The sequence below is a fragment of the Scyliorhinus torazame genome, chromosome 15 (genome assembly GCF_047496885.1).
Source record: "Scyliorhinus torazame isolate Kashiwa2021f chromosome 15, sScyTor2.1, whole genome shotgun sequence".
Classification (NCBI taxonomy): Eukaryota; Metazoa; Chordata; class Chondrichthyes; order Carcharhiniformes; family Scyliorhinidae; genus Scyliorhinus; species Scyliorhinus torazame.
Genome location: NC_092721.1, coordinates 167,792,617 through 167,812,101, shown reverse-complemented (window position 1 = coordinate 167,812,101; position 19,485 = coordinate 167,792,617). Strand labels below are relative to the sequence as shown.

At 46.4% G+C, this 19,485-nt stretch overlaps 1 protein-coding gene across 1 annotated transcript in view; it reads right to left on the bottom strand.

The window, feature by feature from the left end:
* The window catches only part of LOC140391964 (FRAS1-related extracellular matrix protein 2-like), a 322,439-nt gene that overhangs the window by 35,806 nt on the left and 267,148 nt on the right, over positions 1–19,485 (bottom strand). Inside the window, exons 14-16 of the mRNA XM_072477063.1 lie at positions 18,382–18,685; positions 12,638–12,769; positions 3,356–3,687 (exon numbers count right to left, since the gene is read on the bottom strand). Of these exons, the coding sequence (XP_072333164.1) occupies positions 3,356–3,687; positions 12,638–12,769; positions 18,382–18,685 (768 nt within the window). The remainder of the gene's footprint in view (positions 1–3,355; positions 3,688–12,637; positions 12,770–18,381; positions 18,686–19,485) is intronic.

The window sequence follows — 19,485 nt, the reverse complement described above, 5'->3', positions numbered from 1 at the left end:
TAAAATCGCGGATAGTATGCAGCAGCAGGTAATCAGGAAAAGAAATGGAATTTTGGCATTCATTGTTAATGGAATAGAGTCTAAAAGTGGGGGAGTGCTGTTGCAACTGTTTAGGGCATTTGTGAGACCGCATTTGGAGTCGTGGGTACAGTTTTGATCCCTTTACTTGAGGAAGGATGTAAATGCATTAGGGACGGTTCAGGAAAAGTTCACTAAATTTATTCCCGAGATGAAGACATTGTCTCATGAAGAGGGTTGAGCAGTTTAGGCTCATACTCATTGGCATTTAGAAGAATGTGAGGGGATCTAACTGAGGTATATAAGATGCTAAAGTGGATTGACAGGGGAAACGTAGAGTGGATGTTTCCCCTTGTTGGTCATGAGAGGCCATAGTTCTAGGCTAAAGGGTGGCAGCTTTAAAACAGAAATGAGGAGGAATTAAGTGTCGCGAATCTGTGGAATTCTTTACAGCAGTAAACGCCAGAACACTAAACAAATTTAAGGAAGAGATAGGTTTTTAATTAGTAGCGGGATGAAGGGGTATGAGGAGAAAACAGGAAGGTGGAGATGAGGCTGAGATGAGATCAGCCATGATCATATTGAATGGCAGAGAGGGTCAAGGGGCTGAATTGCCTACTCCAGCTCCTAGATCTTATGTTTCTTATGTAATACTTCTACCCAACACACTCCTATAATGATCCTGTATACAGTTGTTTGGTAGTTCAGAACTTTGCTGAAAAAAAGACACAGGTTGTCAAACCTTTTTGGCTTGCAGTCATCAGGATACTTTGCAAGAATACCAAATTGTAAAGGGAACAACAATTTAAACTGCCTGAGAAGTGAGTGGTGAATTGTTGACAAGTGGAGTCTGATTGGTAAAGGCATTGCCATGGAGAATGCACCAGGAGCTGACAGTTATCTTTGTTCAAATTTAAACCAAGCAGGTTGACTCTGATTGATCAAGGCATTGTTCTGGTGAATGAACCAGGGACTGGCTGTCCCGCAAGCTTTTATTTAGTTGAAAAAGTTGCATTGTGTGTGTGTATGTTCTTCCCATCCGTTTCCTGTTATTTCCTTTACAGTTCTTGCGAATTGTCCTGATGAGTGCAAGACGTAAAGCTTCAACAGCATGTCTCATTTTTCAGCAATGATCCTGCATATACGAATGAATTGATCTCTCCAATCCCTTTTGGAGGAGGGAGGTAGGAAAGGATAGTGCAACTTGCCTCTTTGTTTAGCTCAAGATTAAAGAATCTTCTAGAAAAGCAAAAAACCTTTTGCAAGTAACAAAATGCCAGGTTAAAAAGCTGGATTCTTTTCGTTGTTGTAGGTGAAATGGGACCATTGTAGATCTCAGCCGGAATTCTCTGGTTGTTGGGATTCTCTTTTCCCGCCGGCAGCGTGCCCCCACACACGGGTTTCCTGGTGGCGTGGGGTGGTTTCAAAGGGAAATATCATTGACAAGCGGCGGGAGTAGAGAATCCCCCCACCAGTGAACGGCACGCCGCCGGGAAACACGCGATGGGAAGCTCGAGAATCCAGCCCCTGATGTCCGGATTCCATCACCGACTTTACACCATTATGGATTCCCTTACATTTTAATGCTGCCAGAACTTACATCCATATTCAAGTAAGACTGGTCAGAAAATACAGGCGAAAATGTTAGATTAAATCATAAAGAAAGAACTGAGTCCATTTTGTTGAATTATATGACGGTTATCTTAAATAGATAACACAGTATATATTAGTGGGGTAGCAATAGAGTAAAGTAAAATAAAAGCCTTCATTGGTGCAAGTATTGTGCACCTATAAGCTGCACTATGAAATAACCAAGCTGTCTTGGAAGGCGGCCAATGGAGGTAGGATGGAGGTAAACCACAAAATAAGGATCAGACTTTTGGTCAACCAGAGTTGTTCTGGCACTTCTCCTGCACATGATAGAGGACACAATATAGGGCGTCTCATCTGGGAAATTTTGAGTAGTAAGTTCAGGAAGAAGAAAATGAAATAAGAAAAAAAAAGAAACTCGGGATCGAGAATAAACTAAAATTTAAAAGGAGAGCATTCATCATAACATCTATGAAACCTAGAAGGCAAATTCTTACATGGATGAGTAGACAGGATGCAGCTTATGGTAAAGAATTCAAAACAATGACAATCTCGGATTTCAGCAATACTTAAGACATATGGGTTTATACAAAGAACTGACGAACAAAAGAATCCAAGCTCTGCCTGTCTACACGTGGCTCAACCTTCTGCATGGTGTTGTGTTACAGTAAAACATCGTTCCCCCGTAGCAAGGTTTTGTTCACCATCTAAAGGAGAATCAGTAACGCAATGAAGCATTAAACAGACACCCACATAGTGCAGAAGAGGAAAGACCTGGAAGTATTTATCAACAAATTCTTCTATTCCTACAACAAACTAAGCATTTTCCTCAGTCATTTCAAATGGGTAACAAGGTATAAAAGGATGTCTTGATTTCACTATTATACAGTGATAATTAAAAAAACATCCAAAAATGCACCAATAGTAATTCACTGCAGCCCCCCGACAAGATCTGTTTACTCAGGTTAAATGAAAACAATTTTAATTAATCAAAACTGATTCTAAATGATAACTTTGGATAAGAAATGTTCCTAATAACTACAAAGTAACTGCAATGATGTGATTTGAAAAATGAAAACATTGGATTAACATTCATTCCATAATTATTGGATTCCACGACTGACAATGTCCATATCGAAGCTATAAACAAAACTATTTTGAAAACAGTTTGAACAGGATGTGAAATGAAAATCGCTTGTCACAAGCTGTGAAAAGTTACTGTGAAAAGCCCCTAGTTGCCACATTCCAGCGCCTGTTCGGGGAGGCTGGTACGGGAATTGAATCGTGCTGCTGGCCTGCCTTGGTCTGGTTTAAAAGCCAGCGATTTAGCCCAGTGTGCTAAATATGCTCTGTTCTGATGTATATGATAATGAGTCAATTGCATTTGTGCTTATAATTCATGTTGATTATATTCACGAGCACACCCTGAACCGCAAGATCATAGGAACAGGTGTAGGCTATTCAGCCCCTCGAGCCCATCCCGCTATTCAATGAGATTGTGGCTGATCTGTGATCTAACTCCGTATACCTGTTTTTGACCCATTTCCCTCAAAATTCTTGCTTAACAAAACACGTACCTCAGCATGAGACACCATCTTCAGGGGTTGTTGGATGAGTGTGTATATTGAAATTCATAATGTGTGGCCTCCTTTATGTTTTAATATAAACATTTGCGTCATAATTTAACTGTTTAAGAAAGATATGTGTACAAAACAAAATTCCGCAATGAATGAGAAGATGTTCATACCTGGCCATCTGTCCCAATAGTACCACCACAGTCTGTAAGTAGCTCAGACATATCATAGAAACTCTCAAACTCCCAGAGACAAGCTTCAAGGTTCAGATTTCGGTAGAAGCGAAGTGTAGAAGGACCACGCAGCGAAGAGCTATACTGGTATGGAGCGGTCTCTCCAATCACCTCAGGATTTTTAGTGGAATCTGACAAAAAGCCATAATGAGTCTTCACTTCATTGTAGTCCAGAAGGTTAGAACACTTGTGGTTTCCAACCCGAGTACCATCAGCGCTAAGAGTAAGTTCAAAGTTAGACAGCTGGCGTGTGGAGATAACAGGGAGCATACCTGAAACAAAAGTAGTGAATGGAACATATTACTCAGACATCTCAGGCCTTTTTCACTGAGCATTTCCAGTTTATTTTTCATTTTGATCCTTCCCATTTTGACTGCCATTCTGGGCAGGGTTTCACCACTGGCTGCTTTTCAGCTATCAGTCATCAGGAGGTGTGTGAGGGAGCCACAGGGGCCTTGATGTCCCAAGTGTGAGGTAGAGGGTGGGGGATTCATAAATGAAATACATGTTGCCATTTTCTGGCTGAATTGTCAAGATTTCCGAGTGTCCCACTATGGAGAAGCCGGATACTCAAATATTTAATATATTTACATTGGGCTCCCACAGTACAATTGGGAGCGCAATTTGAAATTTATTGCCGAGGTTTCACGGACGTCTGGAAACTCGGCAATGAAATGGAAATAGGAACTACCGGCTCCCCAAGTTAGGTAGAGTTAGATAGAGGGTGCGATTCTCCGGAAAGATTTCTAAGCGTTGTAGCGAGTGCGAATTGCCGCGGTCTTCCCGGCGCTCGGCCGAGTGAGGCTGGCAACGCTATTCAACGCTACTTAATGAGGCCTCATGGGTTTCCCGCCGCAAATTAAGGCTTGCCAACTGATTCGCCGGGACCATGCTTGCCAGCCCCCTGCTAACAAGGTCGAGCAACACATGCTCAGCCAATACCAGCCAGCTCGCATCAATGGCGCCGAGGAGACCAGCCCCAAGATCCGTGGATACAGATCTGGGGAGGCTGCTAGACGCTGTGGAAGCCAGGAGGGATGTCCTGCTCCCCCGAGGGTCCAGGAGGGTCAGCCATAGGACAGTCTGCGCCGCCTGGGACCAGGTGGCGGCGGCAGTGAGCTTGAGGAATGTGACCAGGAGGACCTTGTGTTGCTGTTTCATGTATGTTCTTTTTATTTATTTTTTGTTCATGTACTAAATGATCTGTTTCAGCTGCTCGCAGAAAAATACTTTTCACTGTATCTCGGTACAGGTGACAATAAACAAACAAATCCAAATCCAGTGCAGGAGGAAGGTCAATGACCGACCACTTGGCAGTGCGAGCGAGTGCACACCAATGCCCCCCCCCTCCCCACCCCCGGGCGAAAACTGCCCTCCCACCACGATAGCGTCCACCCCAACCCTTCTCCCTTCAACACCCCCAACCCTTCCTCCACCCCCTAACCCTTCCTTCATAGCCTCCACCACCCCCACTGCCGTGAACCACACTTGTGGCTAACGATGTCCTCTCTGTATCTCTTCAGGAAAAGCTACTGGCGGAGGTGTGCCAAACATTAAGATCCGCACTACCCTCGAGGAGCATGCCCTGGAGGTGACCAGTGTGGCCGAGGACAAGGCGGTCACCAACGCGGAGGCTTGCGGATGCTGCAGAGGTGAGGAACCACCGGGACCCACCTGGAGGACCTGTCAAATGTGAATTGTTATTGCCTTACTGACTGACCCAGCCCTCCCACTGACCACATGTCCATTCTCCCACAGGTCCTACAGCTGACGACGCTGGCCCATCCCGGGCGGCACCCTCTCCTGACTCCCTCGAGACCATTTGGGAAGAGAGCTCCAAGGATGCCACTGTACTAGCCGCATCACAGCTGTCATCCCCACCCCCCACCAGCGCAGATATACGCACCTCAGTGGGACATGTTTGTGGTCAAGCTTCTGAGGCACACTCTGATGAACACCACACTACTTCTGATGTACATCAGATGGAGGCATGAACCCCCAGGTGAGACAGCAGTCGGAGGTCTGCTGGATCCCTGGACCCAGCTGGGTCCTAGCCTGATGCTGAGCCTGTGGAAGAGGTCATCCCAGAGCTGATGGAGAAGATAGAGTGTGGGGCGGTGTAGTGATATCATGGTTGTGTTGTAATTCACCAACTGACTACTAGGAGTCTCATTAGTATATAAATGAATGTTAGAGTCAGGTGACCTCAGACTGACTAGGGAGTTGAGAGAGAGACAGTGGTTTGTGCATGTTCATCCTTTTATTCATCTGTTGTTTTATATATAATTGCCTCCACAGTTAATGTTAATAAATCGTTTATAGCTTTAGCTACAAGTATTCTTGTAATATAAATCAGGTCATCCGATGAGGACATTACATGGTACCAGGGTTGGATGGTATTAAACACTGAGAAAAAAAACTATCACATCATCTAATGAAGCAACGAGGTCCAGAGATTTGAAGATTTTGCAGACTACAAGAATGAACCACATGGAGTCGTTGAAGCCACCAATGAGTCTCAGATTTCATGGTAATGTGGGCAGCAACTGCCGTGTGTTTAAACAACAATTTAATCTGTTTTTTATTGCAGTAAAGTTAGGAGATCAATCAGATTTGCAAAAGGTTGCCATGCTTCTAACATCGACAGGGCTCGAAGCAATTGCGTGTTCAATACATTTAAATTTGCAAATGATGAAGTTATTTAAATTTTTAACGCAGTAATTCGAAGATTTCATGAACATTGCACCCCCAGAAAGAATGGAATTAGTGAATGCTATGCGGTTTGATCACGTTTGCAGAAGACAGAAGAATCCATAGATCATTTCATCGACGATTTAAAGTTAAAAGCTAAAACCTGTTATTTTTCTGCGGTGGAATCTTCCATGATTTCGGACCAAATTGTGTTTGGTGTGAATGAAAATAAACTGAGGAAATGGTTGCAGAGGGAATCGGAGCCGTCTTTGGAATAAACAGTTAAAATTTATCAGGCTTACGAGCTAGCAGCACAGCATTCTAAAATGTTTGTGAGTAACGGTGGCGTCTTCTTGGAGGAAATCACACCAGTTACCGCCCTTTTTCCAAAACAGTGGGAAATTTCAGAAAAAAGCAAAGGTTCCTGCAGTTCCTCGCACACCAATAAACTGGTAAAAGAACAGAATGAAGTATTTCTGTGTAAAAGATGTGGTCAAAGGCACAAATTAAGGCAGTGTCCAGCGTTTGGCAAGTTTTGTTCCAGATGCAAAGGAAAAAATCACTTTGCTCAGAATTGTTACTCTAAGCTCAACCCCAGATCAGTCAGCAGAGTGGAAGACACAGTCTCCAGTGATGAAACATCATTGTTTGTTGGAGTAATAACAGAGAAAAATTATTTTTTGGAGACATCAAAAAATTCTCCAGCACTTAAAAAAAAGTACAAACTGATACTCCAGTTAAAATAAATGGGGTTGCTGAGGACAAACGGCTGCTACCACTTGAATTGAACGGTACAGTGGTCCAATTGAAGTTAGCCAAAGCCAATTTGATCAGCATGACTGATTTTAAAAATCTAAAAATTCAGCCAATTAAAAGAAGTCACAAAATATCTCTGAGAGATTATAATGGTTCAAGCATTAAATGTGCTTGTGGCCTGAGTGTGGTGGTGAAGAACAGTTTATTCCGTCCCATTCTGTATTGTATTCAAGGGCTTGGATTCATTATTAGGTGGTCAGTCCTGTGAAGAATTAGGTCTAGTGCAGTTGGTATATAGCATCCACAAAGGATTGGATCAACACTCCCAACGATTCTGAGAACAGTATCAGCAAATTCAGCGGTGTTCACAGCTTTTGGAGCACTACCATTCACCTACAAGATACAACTCAAAGAGAATACAAAACATGTGACACTTGCTCCAAGAAGAGAACTTGCACCTCTTTGGGATTGCCTCAAAAAGGAGCTAGACAGAATGACAAAATTAAAAGTAATCAGAAAGATAGAAGAACCTACCGATTGGGTAAATTCCACAGTATGTGTAAAGAAAAGGAATAGCGATATTCACATATGTATGGATCCCAAAGATCTGACCAAGAATATTAAAAGAGAACACTACCATTAATATTATTGTACGAAGTCTTACAACACCAGGTTAAAGTCCAACAGGTTTGTTTCGATGTCACTAGCTTTCGGAGCGCTGCTCCTTCCTCAGGTGAATGAAGAGGTTTGTTCCAGAAACACATATACAGACAAATTCAAAGATGCCAAACAATGCTAGGAATGCGAGCATTAGCAGGTGATTAAATCTTTACAGATCCAGAGATGGGGTAGCCCCAGGTTAAAGAGGTGTGAATTGTATCAAGCCAGGACAGTTGGTAGGATTTCGCAGGCCAGATGGTGGGGGATGAATGTAATGCGACATGAATCCCAGGTCCCGGTTGAGGCCGCACTCATGTGTGTGGAACTTGGCTATAAGTTTCTGCTCGGCGATTCTGCGTTGTCGCGGGTCCTGAAGGCCGCCTTGGAGAACGCTTTACAGATCTCTGGATCTGTAAAGATTTAATCACCTGCTAATGCTCGCATTCCTAGCATTGTTTGGCATCTTTGAATTTGTCTATATATGTGTTTCTGGAACAGACCTCTTCATTCACCTGAGGAAGGAGCAGCGCTCCGAAAGCTAGTGACATCGAAACAAACCTGTTGGACTTTAACCTGGTGTTGTAAGACTTCGTACTGTGCTCACCCCAGTCCAACGCCGGCATCTCCACATCATTAATATTATTATTACCAGTCCTCCGACTGTGAGAGGAAATCACATCAGAGGTGGCTGGTGCACATTTCTTTTTGAAACTTGATGCATCTCAAGGTTTCTGGCAGCTGAAGCTAGAGGAACAAAGTACAAAGTACTGCACTTTTAACACACCATTTGGACGTTATTGCTTTCTGAGAATGCCACTTGGCATAATTTCGGCATCAGAAATTTTTCACGTGGCCATTGAGCACATAATCAAAGGCATTAAGGAGTACGTGATATCATCATTAGGGGCTCAACCATAGAAGAGCACAATACGAGGTTGCTTAAAGTTCGAACGAGCGTCAGGAGAATTGGGCTGAAGCTCAACAAGCAAAAGTGCCAATTTGGAGTAACTGAGGTCACATTCCTGGGTGACAAGCTCTCATCGCATGGCATTGAACCTGACAAGGACAAAATCCAAGCAATTCTCAACATGCCAAAACCACACACCAAGAGAGCCATCTTAAGAGAATGGGTATGATTACATTTATAGGGGAATTCATTCCAAACCTGTCAGCAAAAACAACACATCTACCTGATCTCTTGCACAAGACACAGATTTCACTTGGACTGAGCAACATGAGCAAGAGTGGAAGAGGCTCAAGACTTCACTAACCACCACGGCAGTTCTCACATTTTTTCACCCATCTAAGCAGATTAAAGTGTGAACAGACGCATCGAAAGATGGGTCTAGGAGTAGTTCTTCTGCTACTCGAGCATGGCGATTGGAAACCAGTTGCATACGCATCATGATCCATAATGACAACAGATCAGAAATACTCTCAAATCGAAAAAGAATGCCTGGGTTTAGTTGTAGGCTTGAAGAAATTCCACGGCTACATGTATGGGCTTCCAACTTCCACAAATGAGACAGGTCATCGTCCTTTGGTTAACATCATCAAGGTGAATCTCAACCAAATGTCTCTGTGCATTTAGAGGTTGATAATGAAGTTTCAATGTTATGACTTCAATCTTATCTGCACACCAGGCAAATATTTGTTCTTAGCAGATACAAAATATTAGTAGTGAAATTGCTGAAGATGTAGATCTGCATGTCAATCTTATTTCCACACTACTACCAGTATCAGATACAAAACTACGTGAGATCCAAGAAGAGACCAGAAAGGATCAGATTCTTAAAAGAGGTGATGAGGAACATCAACTAAGACTGGCCCAGAGGTCAATGTATGGAATCTACAATATAAGATCTCAACTCAGTATCATTAATGGAGTGGTACTTCGTTTGAACACTCGGGATTGAGAAGTGTAAACGGAGAGCTCGTGACTCTGTTTACTGGCCAGGTATAAACCAGGATATTGACATGATGGTCAGTTGTTGTGACACATGCTGGACACATCATTGCAAGCAAACAAGAGAACCTATGAAATATCTGATGAACTATCTGACACTGCAGCTATGGCGGTACCATTAGTGAAGGTGTCCAAGGCGTGGCGCAGTTGGTGACGGCCATGACTGAGGGTCTTGTCAGAATGTCCGCCTCAGAGGATTTCACCCTTTACCAGGCTGACCTTGATGAGGTTCTGCGGGACATGTTCTGCTCTCAGATGGGAGTGGTTGAAGTGCTGCGGAGCTTGGTCGAGGCGCTGCGGAACTTGTTCCAGTCATAGGTGGGCATTGCTGAGGCACTGCAGAGCAATTCCTGATCACGGAGGAGCATCGCAGAGGGCGTCGACACGATGGTGCAGATCATGGGGAACCGCCAGGGCTGGCAGAGCCAGATGATGTAGGGGCAGCCGGGGCTCGAACCAGCCCTCCTCCAACCCAAATTGAACCCCAGGGACCTACGAGCACCGAGCAGGAAGAGGGGACATTGGGCGCCAACCTGGACCCATCCCCTGGAGTGGCAACGGTGGCCACCAGCTGCGCGGAATTCCACCCCTCTGATGATGCCGTGTCTCACAGGCAGCACAGCTGTGCATGTGCTGCCGACAAGTAAGCCAGAGCCCTCCAGAGGAAACCGGCCAGGGACATCGAAGGCTACGGGAAGTGGTAAGCAGCTAGCTGCCTCCACCTCCGTGTACATCCCGGGGACACAACTAGATGTAGCGGTAGAGCTAGGAGGGTTAAGCATCGATGATCACTAAAGGCACCGGGGGAGGGGGGAAACTGGGTGGTAAGGGTGAGGGGCAGGGGGTGCGTGAGGACGAAGCACTATCGGGAGGGTGGGGAATTGTCAACCACAATAAACACCTCTGTGCACAACTAGTATGGTGCCTCTGTCACCTTCTTCCGCAATGCGGGCCGACCTCCGAACCCATCTCTCCAGGCATCTCCCCCGCCATGTGGCACTCACCCACCCTCCGGCCGTGGACATGGCCCCGGAGCTGTGTCCCATCCCCTGGATGTTTGAATGTTGGCTGCTGCATGTGTGGTGTTGCTTCCCGCAGTGTTCAAACACAGTGTCCAGGCATCAAGGTATGACTTGATGAGTCCCACGTGCTTCATGGCCCGTCCACCCATGGGGATCCACTTGGGTTGTGTGACGTGCTTACTAACCAAGATTGCCAATTCCCTATTAGCAATAGCCTTCAGCCGCATGGCCAGAGGCCTCGGTAGTGGGGGGGGGGGGGGGGGGGTTTGGGTGGGTTGGTGTGGAAGACTGGCAGCGACAAAGGTTGCCCCAGGAACGTGCACACATGATCCAGGGGTTGGCATCATGGTGCCATGTATGGTTGCCCCACTGTTGCCACCTCCCCCCAGCATCCCCCCCACCCTCCCACGACGGCTCACTCCTGCGGAGGGACCCCCACTCCAAGCCGAGGGTCCCCCACTCCCCACCGAGCACTGGGGTGGTATGCCCAATGCCCCCGGGCTCTATGCCTGTGAGCAAAGATGGCTACACCTCCTCGGCTCTCCACAGAAGCCCTTCCTCCAGGTTCACGGTGTTCAAAAGGAGTACTAATCGGGGCCAGCATGTCCACTTGCTGGGGAGGCCGATGAATGACGGGAGGTTATTGGATATTGGGTGGCTCTCGTTAATTGTATAAAATGGGTCTTAAGTGGTGATAATTGGTTACTTACCACACTACAGCGAGATCCAGATTTCACCTACGGGTTGCATCGTAAACTGTTTGGCACCTTCCGCAGTTCAGGGGCTTCATTCTCCGCCGGCGGGAGTCTCCGTTTTGCCGGCGCCCGGGGGTTTCCCGACGGCGTGGGGCTGCCCCACAATGGGAAACCCCATTGACCGGCCGGTGTTACGGAGACTCCCGCCGGCCGGTGGGGGCAGAAATGTGGCGGGGCGGGTAGGAGAATTTCGCCCCTGGTGTTTGGCCTCTCCTGCTACTCTCCGGCCTCATTTTGCTTGAGCAAGAGCGTAACAAGGCCGGAGAATCACGCCCAGAGTGTTTCAGTACTCCTTTGTCAGCCAAGAGGAGCAGGAGAGCTGCCCCCAGCCCATTAAAGCACCTTCACTGCCTCCACACCATTATGATCAAGAATCTTTCCCCTACACTTCCCAAAAGCTTTGCTCTCCACCCTCCCGATTGCTGGACTCTCTCCTCCTGACTCTGGATCTACCCCGCGACACCACCAGTTGCCCCTCATCCCAAAGTCCTGATTGACCCCAACTCAATCGTACAGCCCTGGGGCGGGATTCTCCCCTACCCAGCGGGGCGGGGGATCCCGGCGGGATGGAGTGGCATGTACCACTCCGGCGTCGGGCCGTCCGCAACTTTAGGGGCCAAGCCCTCACCATGAGGGGCTAGCCCTGCGCCGGAGTGGTTTGCGCGCCGCCGACCGGAGGGAAAGGCCTTTGGCGCCACGCCAGTCGGGGCTGAATGGACTTCGCCGGGCGGCAGAAGTCCACGCATGCGCGGGAGCATCAGCGGCTGCTGACGTCATCCCCGTGCATGCGCAGGGGGGGGGGTCACCTATGCGTCGACCATTGCGGAGACCTACACGGCCGACGCATAGTAAAAGAGTGGTCCCACTGCACAGGCCCGCCCGCGGATCGGTGGGCCCCGATCGCGGGCCAGGCCACCTTGGGGGCACCCCCTGGGGCCAGATCGCCCCACGCCCCCCCCCCCCCCCCCCCCCCCCCAGTATCCTAGAGCCCGCCCGCGCCGCCTATTCCTGCCGGGAAGAAAGGTGGTTTGATCCTTGCTGGCGATACAGGCATTCCAGCAGCGGGACTTCGGCCCATTGCGGGCCGGAGAATCGCCGGGGGGGCACCGACCGGCGTGGCGCGATTGCCGTCCCCGCCGAATATCCGATGCCGGAGAATTCGGCAACCGGCGGGGGCCCTGATCTTTATCCTCCCCACCCAGTCCTCCTGACTGTAGGTCTGTGGGGGAAGGAGAGTGTTGGTCATTGTGATTTTTATCTTAGGCAGAAATGAAGTAGAATTTTACATTCACTGGAACCAAGTTCAATCGAACTTAAACAAATCACTTGAAAAACAGAATACACAGCAGGAACTTCATATAGTATGCCCTACCATCGATGTGAGGCATTGTTACAGCCACTTTAATGAGGTTGGGATGGTCTGGATCTTCGGATCCTGTATAACGGAGCTTGGCAGAGAATGGCTCAGCACCGACTGCTCCTTGTACTCTGGGCTGGCAAAGACCTACCAATAAAAGGAATCACGTATCATTAACTGGTAACTGTTGTGTTATGCTTCTTCGTGTAGCATAAGCTGCTTCCTTGATGTATACTTTAACAAAGGAAGGTCCAGACTTTGTGATGAGAAATATGTTTGTTGAACTATTAACACAGTTCTTAAATGAGTTCGACTTTCCTGCGAATCTAACTGTAGTAACTCAGTCTAACTAAACCAGTCTGCTCTCAGCCACGTGCTGGGTGTGATGCTTCTGATCAACCCTGATGTACTCTGTAGATGTCTGTCAGTGGAAAGAGGCACAGCATGTGTGCCCTGTCCTTTTATATGGGTTGTGAAGTGCCCACTTGTGGTAATGCCACCTCTGGGTGTCCGGATTACCCATTGGTTGTGTCCTGTTGTAATGACCCATTGGCTGTATGTCTGCATATCATGACATCTCCGGTGCTCTCTCTAGTGTTTACTTAGTTGCAGTGTATTTACATTAACCTCTTGTGTATATACAGTGATGCATATCACCACATCCCCCCTTTTCTCGTGTTACATATTTTCTGTTCTGGGTTAAAGAAAATTGAACAAAATAGGTAGATAAGTGATGACATGTACAAATCATGATGACAGTGATGATTATACAATACCAAACAATATGTATGAGTCCAAAGTTCATGAATGTATACGGTCGAGTGGCTTTCTTGTTTTGGTATAAAAGTGTTGATGTTGTCATTTCCTTGTGAATGCCGTCAGTGACCCTGTGCTTAAGGAACCAAGAAGTCATCAGGAGGTGTTCAAATGGTCAAATCACTTCGTTGTCTGATTTGGACTCTTTTTTTCCCCCGATGCTTGTGGTAGCGATTCTTGATGTCATCTTTCCTGTCTGACCTGGACAGGAAATTGCGGTATTGATGCCGTATGTCAGCTGCCTTGAAAACTGGTCTGCTTGTTTGTAGTATAGCAAACGTGAATTTGTAAGATGCGTTATCATGCCATGGTGTGTCTGCACACTTACCATTGTCGTGAGCTGTGCTGTCACAGTGTTCTGCTTTGCAGAGTTGTACCATGTCGTACCAGTCGTTGTTCCAGTGTTGTTGGTTTTGGCGTGCATGTTGTTGTTGACGTTGGTGCCTTTGATACGCTTCTTGTTCTTGTCTGTGTTGTTGTTTTTGTAGGTTTTGTTGTTGTGTTTGTTGCACTCAATGACCATTCCGAGTGGAGAATTCGAGTCCTTCACAAAGTTACTTGTGTCAGTGTCCATTGTGGCATCTGCTGTTTCATTGAGTGTTTCGTCTTTTATTCCCATCTGGAGTCATGTCCGGTTCACTTGAATCATCTTTGGCTTGTTGATGCTCTCCGTCTGGAGTCCGTTCTGGTTCACCTGAATCATCTTTGGTTTCTTGATGCTCCTCAAGATTTTATTTTCTTGTGGAGAGGCTCGAGTGGATGAGGTTTGAATTGACGTGGTCTCACTGGACTCACGAGTAGTTTCACTTGGATTGTCGAGTGCCTCTGTGCATACGAGCTGAGATCTGTCAGTCTCGCTGTGATGTAGCACATCTTGTATGGGAATTGTGATGCCTTTGTCCCTTGTCTCACATACAGTGGGTAGACCTGCAGTGTCTTCTTGTTGGTTAGATGAGCTGGGTAGACCGTCAGTCTTCTTCTGGTGGCTCAAGTAATCTGGGTAGACTGTCATAGTCTTTCTGTTGTTCACGTGAGCGTGGCAGACTTGCATCGTCTGCTGCTGGTTGCTCAGATAAGGTGGATAGACCTTCATAGTCTTGTACATGCATGGACTGCGCTTTGGAGTCTTGAGCTGCTCCCATTGTGGAGTCTGTCAACGAGCTCGCTGTGGAGGCTTGTATCACTCTCTCTGTGGACACTGTCATCGTTCCCTCTGTGGAGTCGTGCAGTGGTCTCGCTGTGGCGTCAATCTGTGCGCTCTCAACGGAGTCGTGCAGTGGTCTCACTGTGGAGTCTTTCATCGCTCTCTGTGTGGAGGTGGGGACTCTTCGTGGTGCATGGACCACTGTGTGGAGTCGGGGACTCTTTGTGGTGCGTGGACCACTGGTTTGGCGTCAGGCCGCTCTCTGTGGGTTTGTACCGCTCTCTGTCTCTTGGCATCAGGCCGCAGCAGAATCCTGTGCTCATGGGTCGGGATGTCGTCTATGCTGGGCTGCGGATCCTCAAATCAGAAGAACTCATCCATGTTTGTGTAGGATGCTTCAATGTACAAATCATCTCTTGTTGTTTCGGATTTGTGATTGTGCTTGCTGTGTCCAAGGAAGACATCATCGTCTGAGTAGTATTCTTCAAGGACCAAATCATCTCTTTGGGCGGTGCTAACTGCTTGTTTCAGGGTTCTGCGAAGGTTATTTTTAACTACTGGCAGAAGTTCAGACATTGTTCTGTTTTTCGAGGTGAAAGAATTGTGTTTTGTGGCTTTAAAACTCTTCTTTTTAATTTTCGGACATTCCCCTTTATGTGGGCGTGGTCCGGGGCCTCGACGTCATGTCGCTCGTGACGTAAAGTGTAGGACTCAGTTGCACATGCGCACGCCGAGGTTCCTTTACTGTGCGCTCTTTTCGGAACTGCGCATGCGCGGCTTCTCGCGCATGTGCAAACGGACTTTCCTTTACTGTGCGCTCTTTTTGCAACTGCGCATGCGCAAAACACTGTTTTGCCGGTTCGCGTCTTCTTGGGAACTGCGCATGTGCGGACTGGGCTGGCTGGATATGCGCAAGATGGCTGTCAATCAAAATTGCTGTTTGCTTCTGTTGCAACCCTACCTCTGCCTCGAGGCGAGTATTGGCGCCGGTTTTACCGATTTCTTTTGTGTTTACCTCGCAGTAGTTTTCAAACTTGTCCAGGACTGTCTGGAAGTCTTTTTTGTCCTGCCCTTTGGAGTATTTGAAGGAGTTGCAGATCTCAGTTGCTTGCTCACCCGCAATGGTGAATAGAAAAGCTATCTTTTTCGCATCGGCCACGTCACTTAGGTCGGCTGCTTCCAGGTAAAGCTGAAATCTCTGCTTGAATGCACGCCAGTTGGCACTAAGATTGCCGTGGTACCTGAATTGCTGAGGAACCGGAATCTCGATCATCTTGCCTGGGTGCTGTTGCTGGTTGTCACGGACCTTGCTGAGTTGAACTAAATAGATGTAACAGGCACTCCTGGTACCATGTTGTGTTATGCTTCTTCGTGTAGCATAAGCTGCTTCCTTGATGTATGCTTTGACAAAGGAAGGTCCAGACTTTGTAATGAGTTCAATATGTTTATTGAACTATTAACACAGTTCTTAAATGAGTTCAACTCTCCTGCTAATCTAACTGTAGTAACTCAGTCTAACTAAACCAGTCTGCTCTAAGCCACGAGCTGGGTGCGATGCTTCTGATCAACCCTGATGTACTCTGTAGATGTCTGTCAGTGGAAAGAGGCAGAGCATGTGTGCCCTGTCCTTTTATATGGGTTGTGAAGTGCCACCTCTGGGTGTCCTGATTACCCATTGGTTGTGTCCTGTTGTAATGACCCATTGGCTGTATGTCTGCCTGTCATAACATCTCTGGTGCTCCCTCTAGTGTTTACTTAGTTGTAGTGTATTTACATTAACCCCTTGTGTATATACAATGATGCATATCACCATAGTAACCAAATCTGAGTAACAGATTCAAAGACAATTGGGACTCTTTCGTCTGCAATCTAAACATATACCACATCTCCTTCTGGGTACTGAGAAATATATACATTATTAAGGAACAGTATATGTCAGGGATGTAATTCTTTATTGTTTGCAGGATGTTTAGAAAAGTAAAAAACATAGGGTTGAATCTACCAACATTTTACAAAGTGTTAGGCTCGGACTAAAAACTCTCCAGTTGCACATACCAGTCTTCTCACCAAATTTTGAGCCTCTTTAAAGAAAATAAATTAGTGGTTTACGCATCACTCTGGTGCGGTGGGGCCTGAGACAGCCAGCACAGCCGCCCCTGAGATCGGGGCACCATCATTAAAGAGCACCCTGGTCAGAACAGAATTGTTGATCCGCAAACTCCCCCCCGCCCCACACTCATTGAGGGCTCCCTGCCCAGGACAATCATCGCCACCACCGAGGAATTTTGGCAGGGGGTCCCCCTCAACGGCCGCTCCCCCATGCCGCCAAGTTCCCCCCTCACTGTCTGCTCCACGCTCCCCCCAGACTACACACAAATGGACCAGCCCCCCTCCCCATGGGGCTCCCACGAGGCCTGCCTTTGGCACCACCCCCTACCACACTTCCTTGGAAGGGCACTCCCGGGCATGTCCCTCTCCTCCTAGGTTCTATATTTATCTTTGCAACCCGGAGGGAACCCCTGGACTGATTCACATTTTAAAAAAGCTGTTGTAAACTTTGCCGATGTGATGGTGTAAATATTTAATCGGGAGGGGGATCATTTGGCGGGGAGGCCCGTTAATAATATTGACATTTATTATAAATCATATAAATGAGATTCCTGCCCTTTGTGGGCATGAACCTCATGACATTGCCGGCTTGGGGGGGGGGGGGGGGGGGGGGGGGGGGGGGGGTCGGGCAAATTGGGAACCCGATCAGTCCGGAAAGAATTGTGTTTCCTGATTCTCTCCAGATTTTCTGCACCCAGCGCTGTTCCATCTGATGGCGATTGTGGGCTGACAATCGTCCCCATAATCTCCAAGTACTTAGGAATTTATGGGTGACATGGTGGCACAGCGGTTTGCACTGCTGCATCACAGTGCCAGGGACCCGGGTTCGATTCCGATCTCGGGTGACTGTGTGGAGTTTGCGCATTCTCCATTTCTGTGTGGGTTTCCTCCAGGGGCTCTGGTTTCCTCTCATAGTCCAAAGAAGTATGGGTTAGGTGGATTGGTCATGCTAAATTGCCCTTAGTGTCCAAAGGCTAGTTGGGTTTCCGGGGGATAGGCAGGGATGGGGCCGAGGTGGTCTGCTCTTTCAGAGAGGTGGTGTGTAGACTCGATTGGTGAATGGCCTCCTTCTGCACAGTGGGAATTCTATGATTCTCTCAGGGAATTCAGGGTTCAGGAATAAAGGAGCAGGCAGGGCAATGCGGTTGAAGCCCAAAGTCAGCCATGACGGTATTGAATGATGGAGCAGACTTGATGGGCTGTATAGTCCATTCTTGCTCCTATTTCTTGTGTTCTTGATGTGGGAATAATTTTCTAATCCAACAAATAACCTCTTATAGCCTTTAACCTGTCACTGCAATTAATATATATTCTCTCATGTCAAAGCATATGCTCAGAGAGAAATAATTCTGCGGGTGTTGGCAACAGTGTGAAAAATATTGTTGCAATCTCAAGATTCAGTTAATATTTAAACAAATGAAGAATCATATGTAGGTATTTAATTATGTTTGTTTAACTAAACCTATTAATGATCATATTAAATCAGAACAGGAAGTAATTTCCATGTGAAAGCATTAATCAATATTCTTAAAATAACACAGAAGAAATTAAATCCTTTAGAGTTTATCATAACATCCAAATCTCTTGACTTGGGTTAACTTGCAACTCCTCTCCATCTAATCATCATTCAATGTACAATCTCGCACATTTCCCTCTTAGAAATAGAAAAGTATACATTTTAACGTGTTACCTTCCTCAATGTTGATTGATACAATGGGGCTTGTTAATTCAAGTCCTTCATCCCCATTGGAATTAACTGCTCGAGCAGCGCACTGCACCCGAGAACCAGCTTGGAAGTAGATGGAGTCCAGAGTAATCATCTTGGACGAGGTGAAGAAGGTATTTGAATCTACTTCTCTCATAGGGCTGGTCACTCCATCAGGGCCAGTCGGGGCACTCACCAGCCAGCGATAACGGGTAAGGGTATCATTGATGCCCTCACTGGTACATATTGAGCCGGTCTTGTCATAATCAGAAGATTTAGGATTGCAAGCCTAAGGAATGAATGGAATAAAGTTAAACATATCACCTGAGAATACAAATTAGGTTCAGTTAAAGCCAGAACATTTTGAACCAGAAAACATTAACATTTTTGTTTGTGTATGGAAATGGAATTGAAGATTTTTTTGTTGGTTTTTGCACAAGTAAAGAAAAAAGCCCTGCACTTAAACATTACACAGGAAAAATAGAGATTTCTCTACAGGCGATAATACATGCAGTAGCATGGCGAGCATATTCTTCTCAAAGCCAGTTACAGAGTTCCCTGTATACAAAGATCGGAACAATTCTTTCCTTTTGATTGTTGACACATTGGCCTGGATTTTCTTTAGTTCTGAGGCAGATGAGTTTGTTTTGCACTTCTCTCAGGTTGTAATAACATTTTCACAGTCAATACCTTTTTAAAATCCAATCACCTGCAGGCATGAATTTTCAGGTAGTTTTATTTAACCCAAATATTATTGCAAGGAAATTGCCATTTGATTCAGTGTTACGAAGCAGTTACGGCTAGGTTTTCCTCTACAGCATGGTTGACCTTAGCCTTAGTCATTACCTGTGCCCTTCAATATGGTTGTTAATTTCATTCTCTTACTTTTTAGCGCAGCCCATACTTTCCACTGTAATTAGTCGTAATGCAGCCAATGCACCTCCAGAGATTCCCACCTGCCCAATCACTCAATGCACACCCTAAAATATCACCCTTGACATGCTCCTATTCCTTAAAAAATATATTGCTCCTTGATGGCATTATCTGAAAACACAAGGTCAGTTATCACTCATATTCAAACTACACATC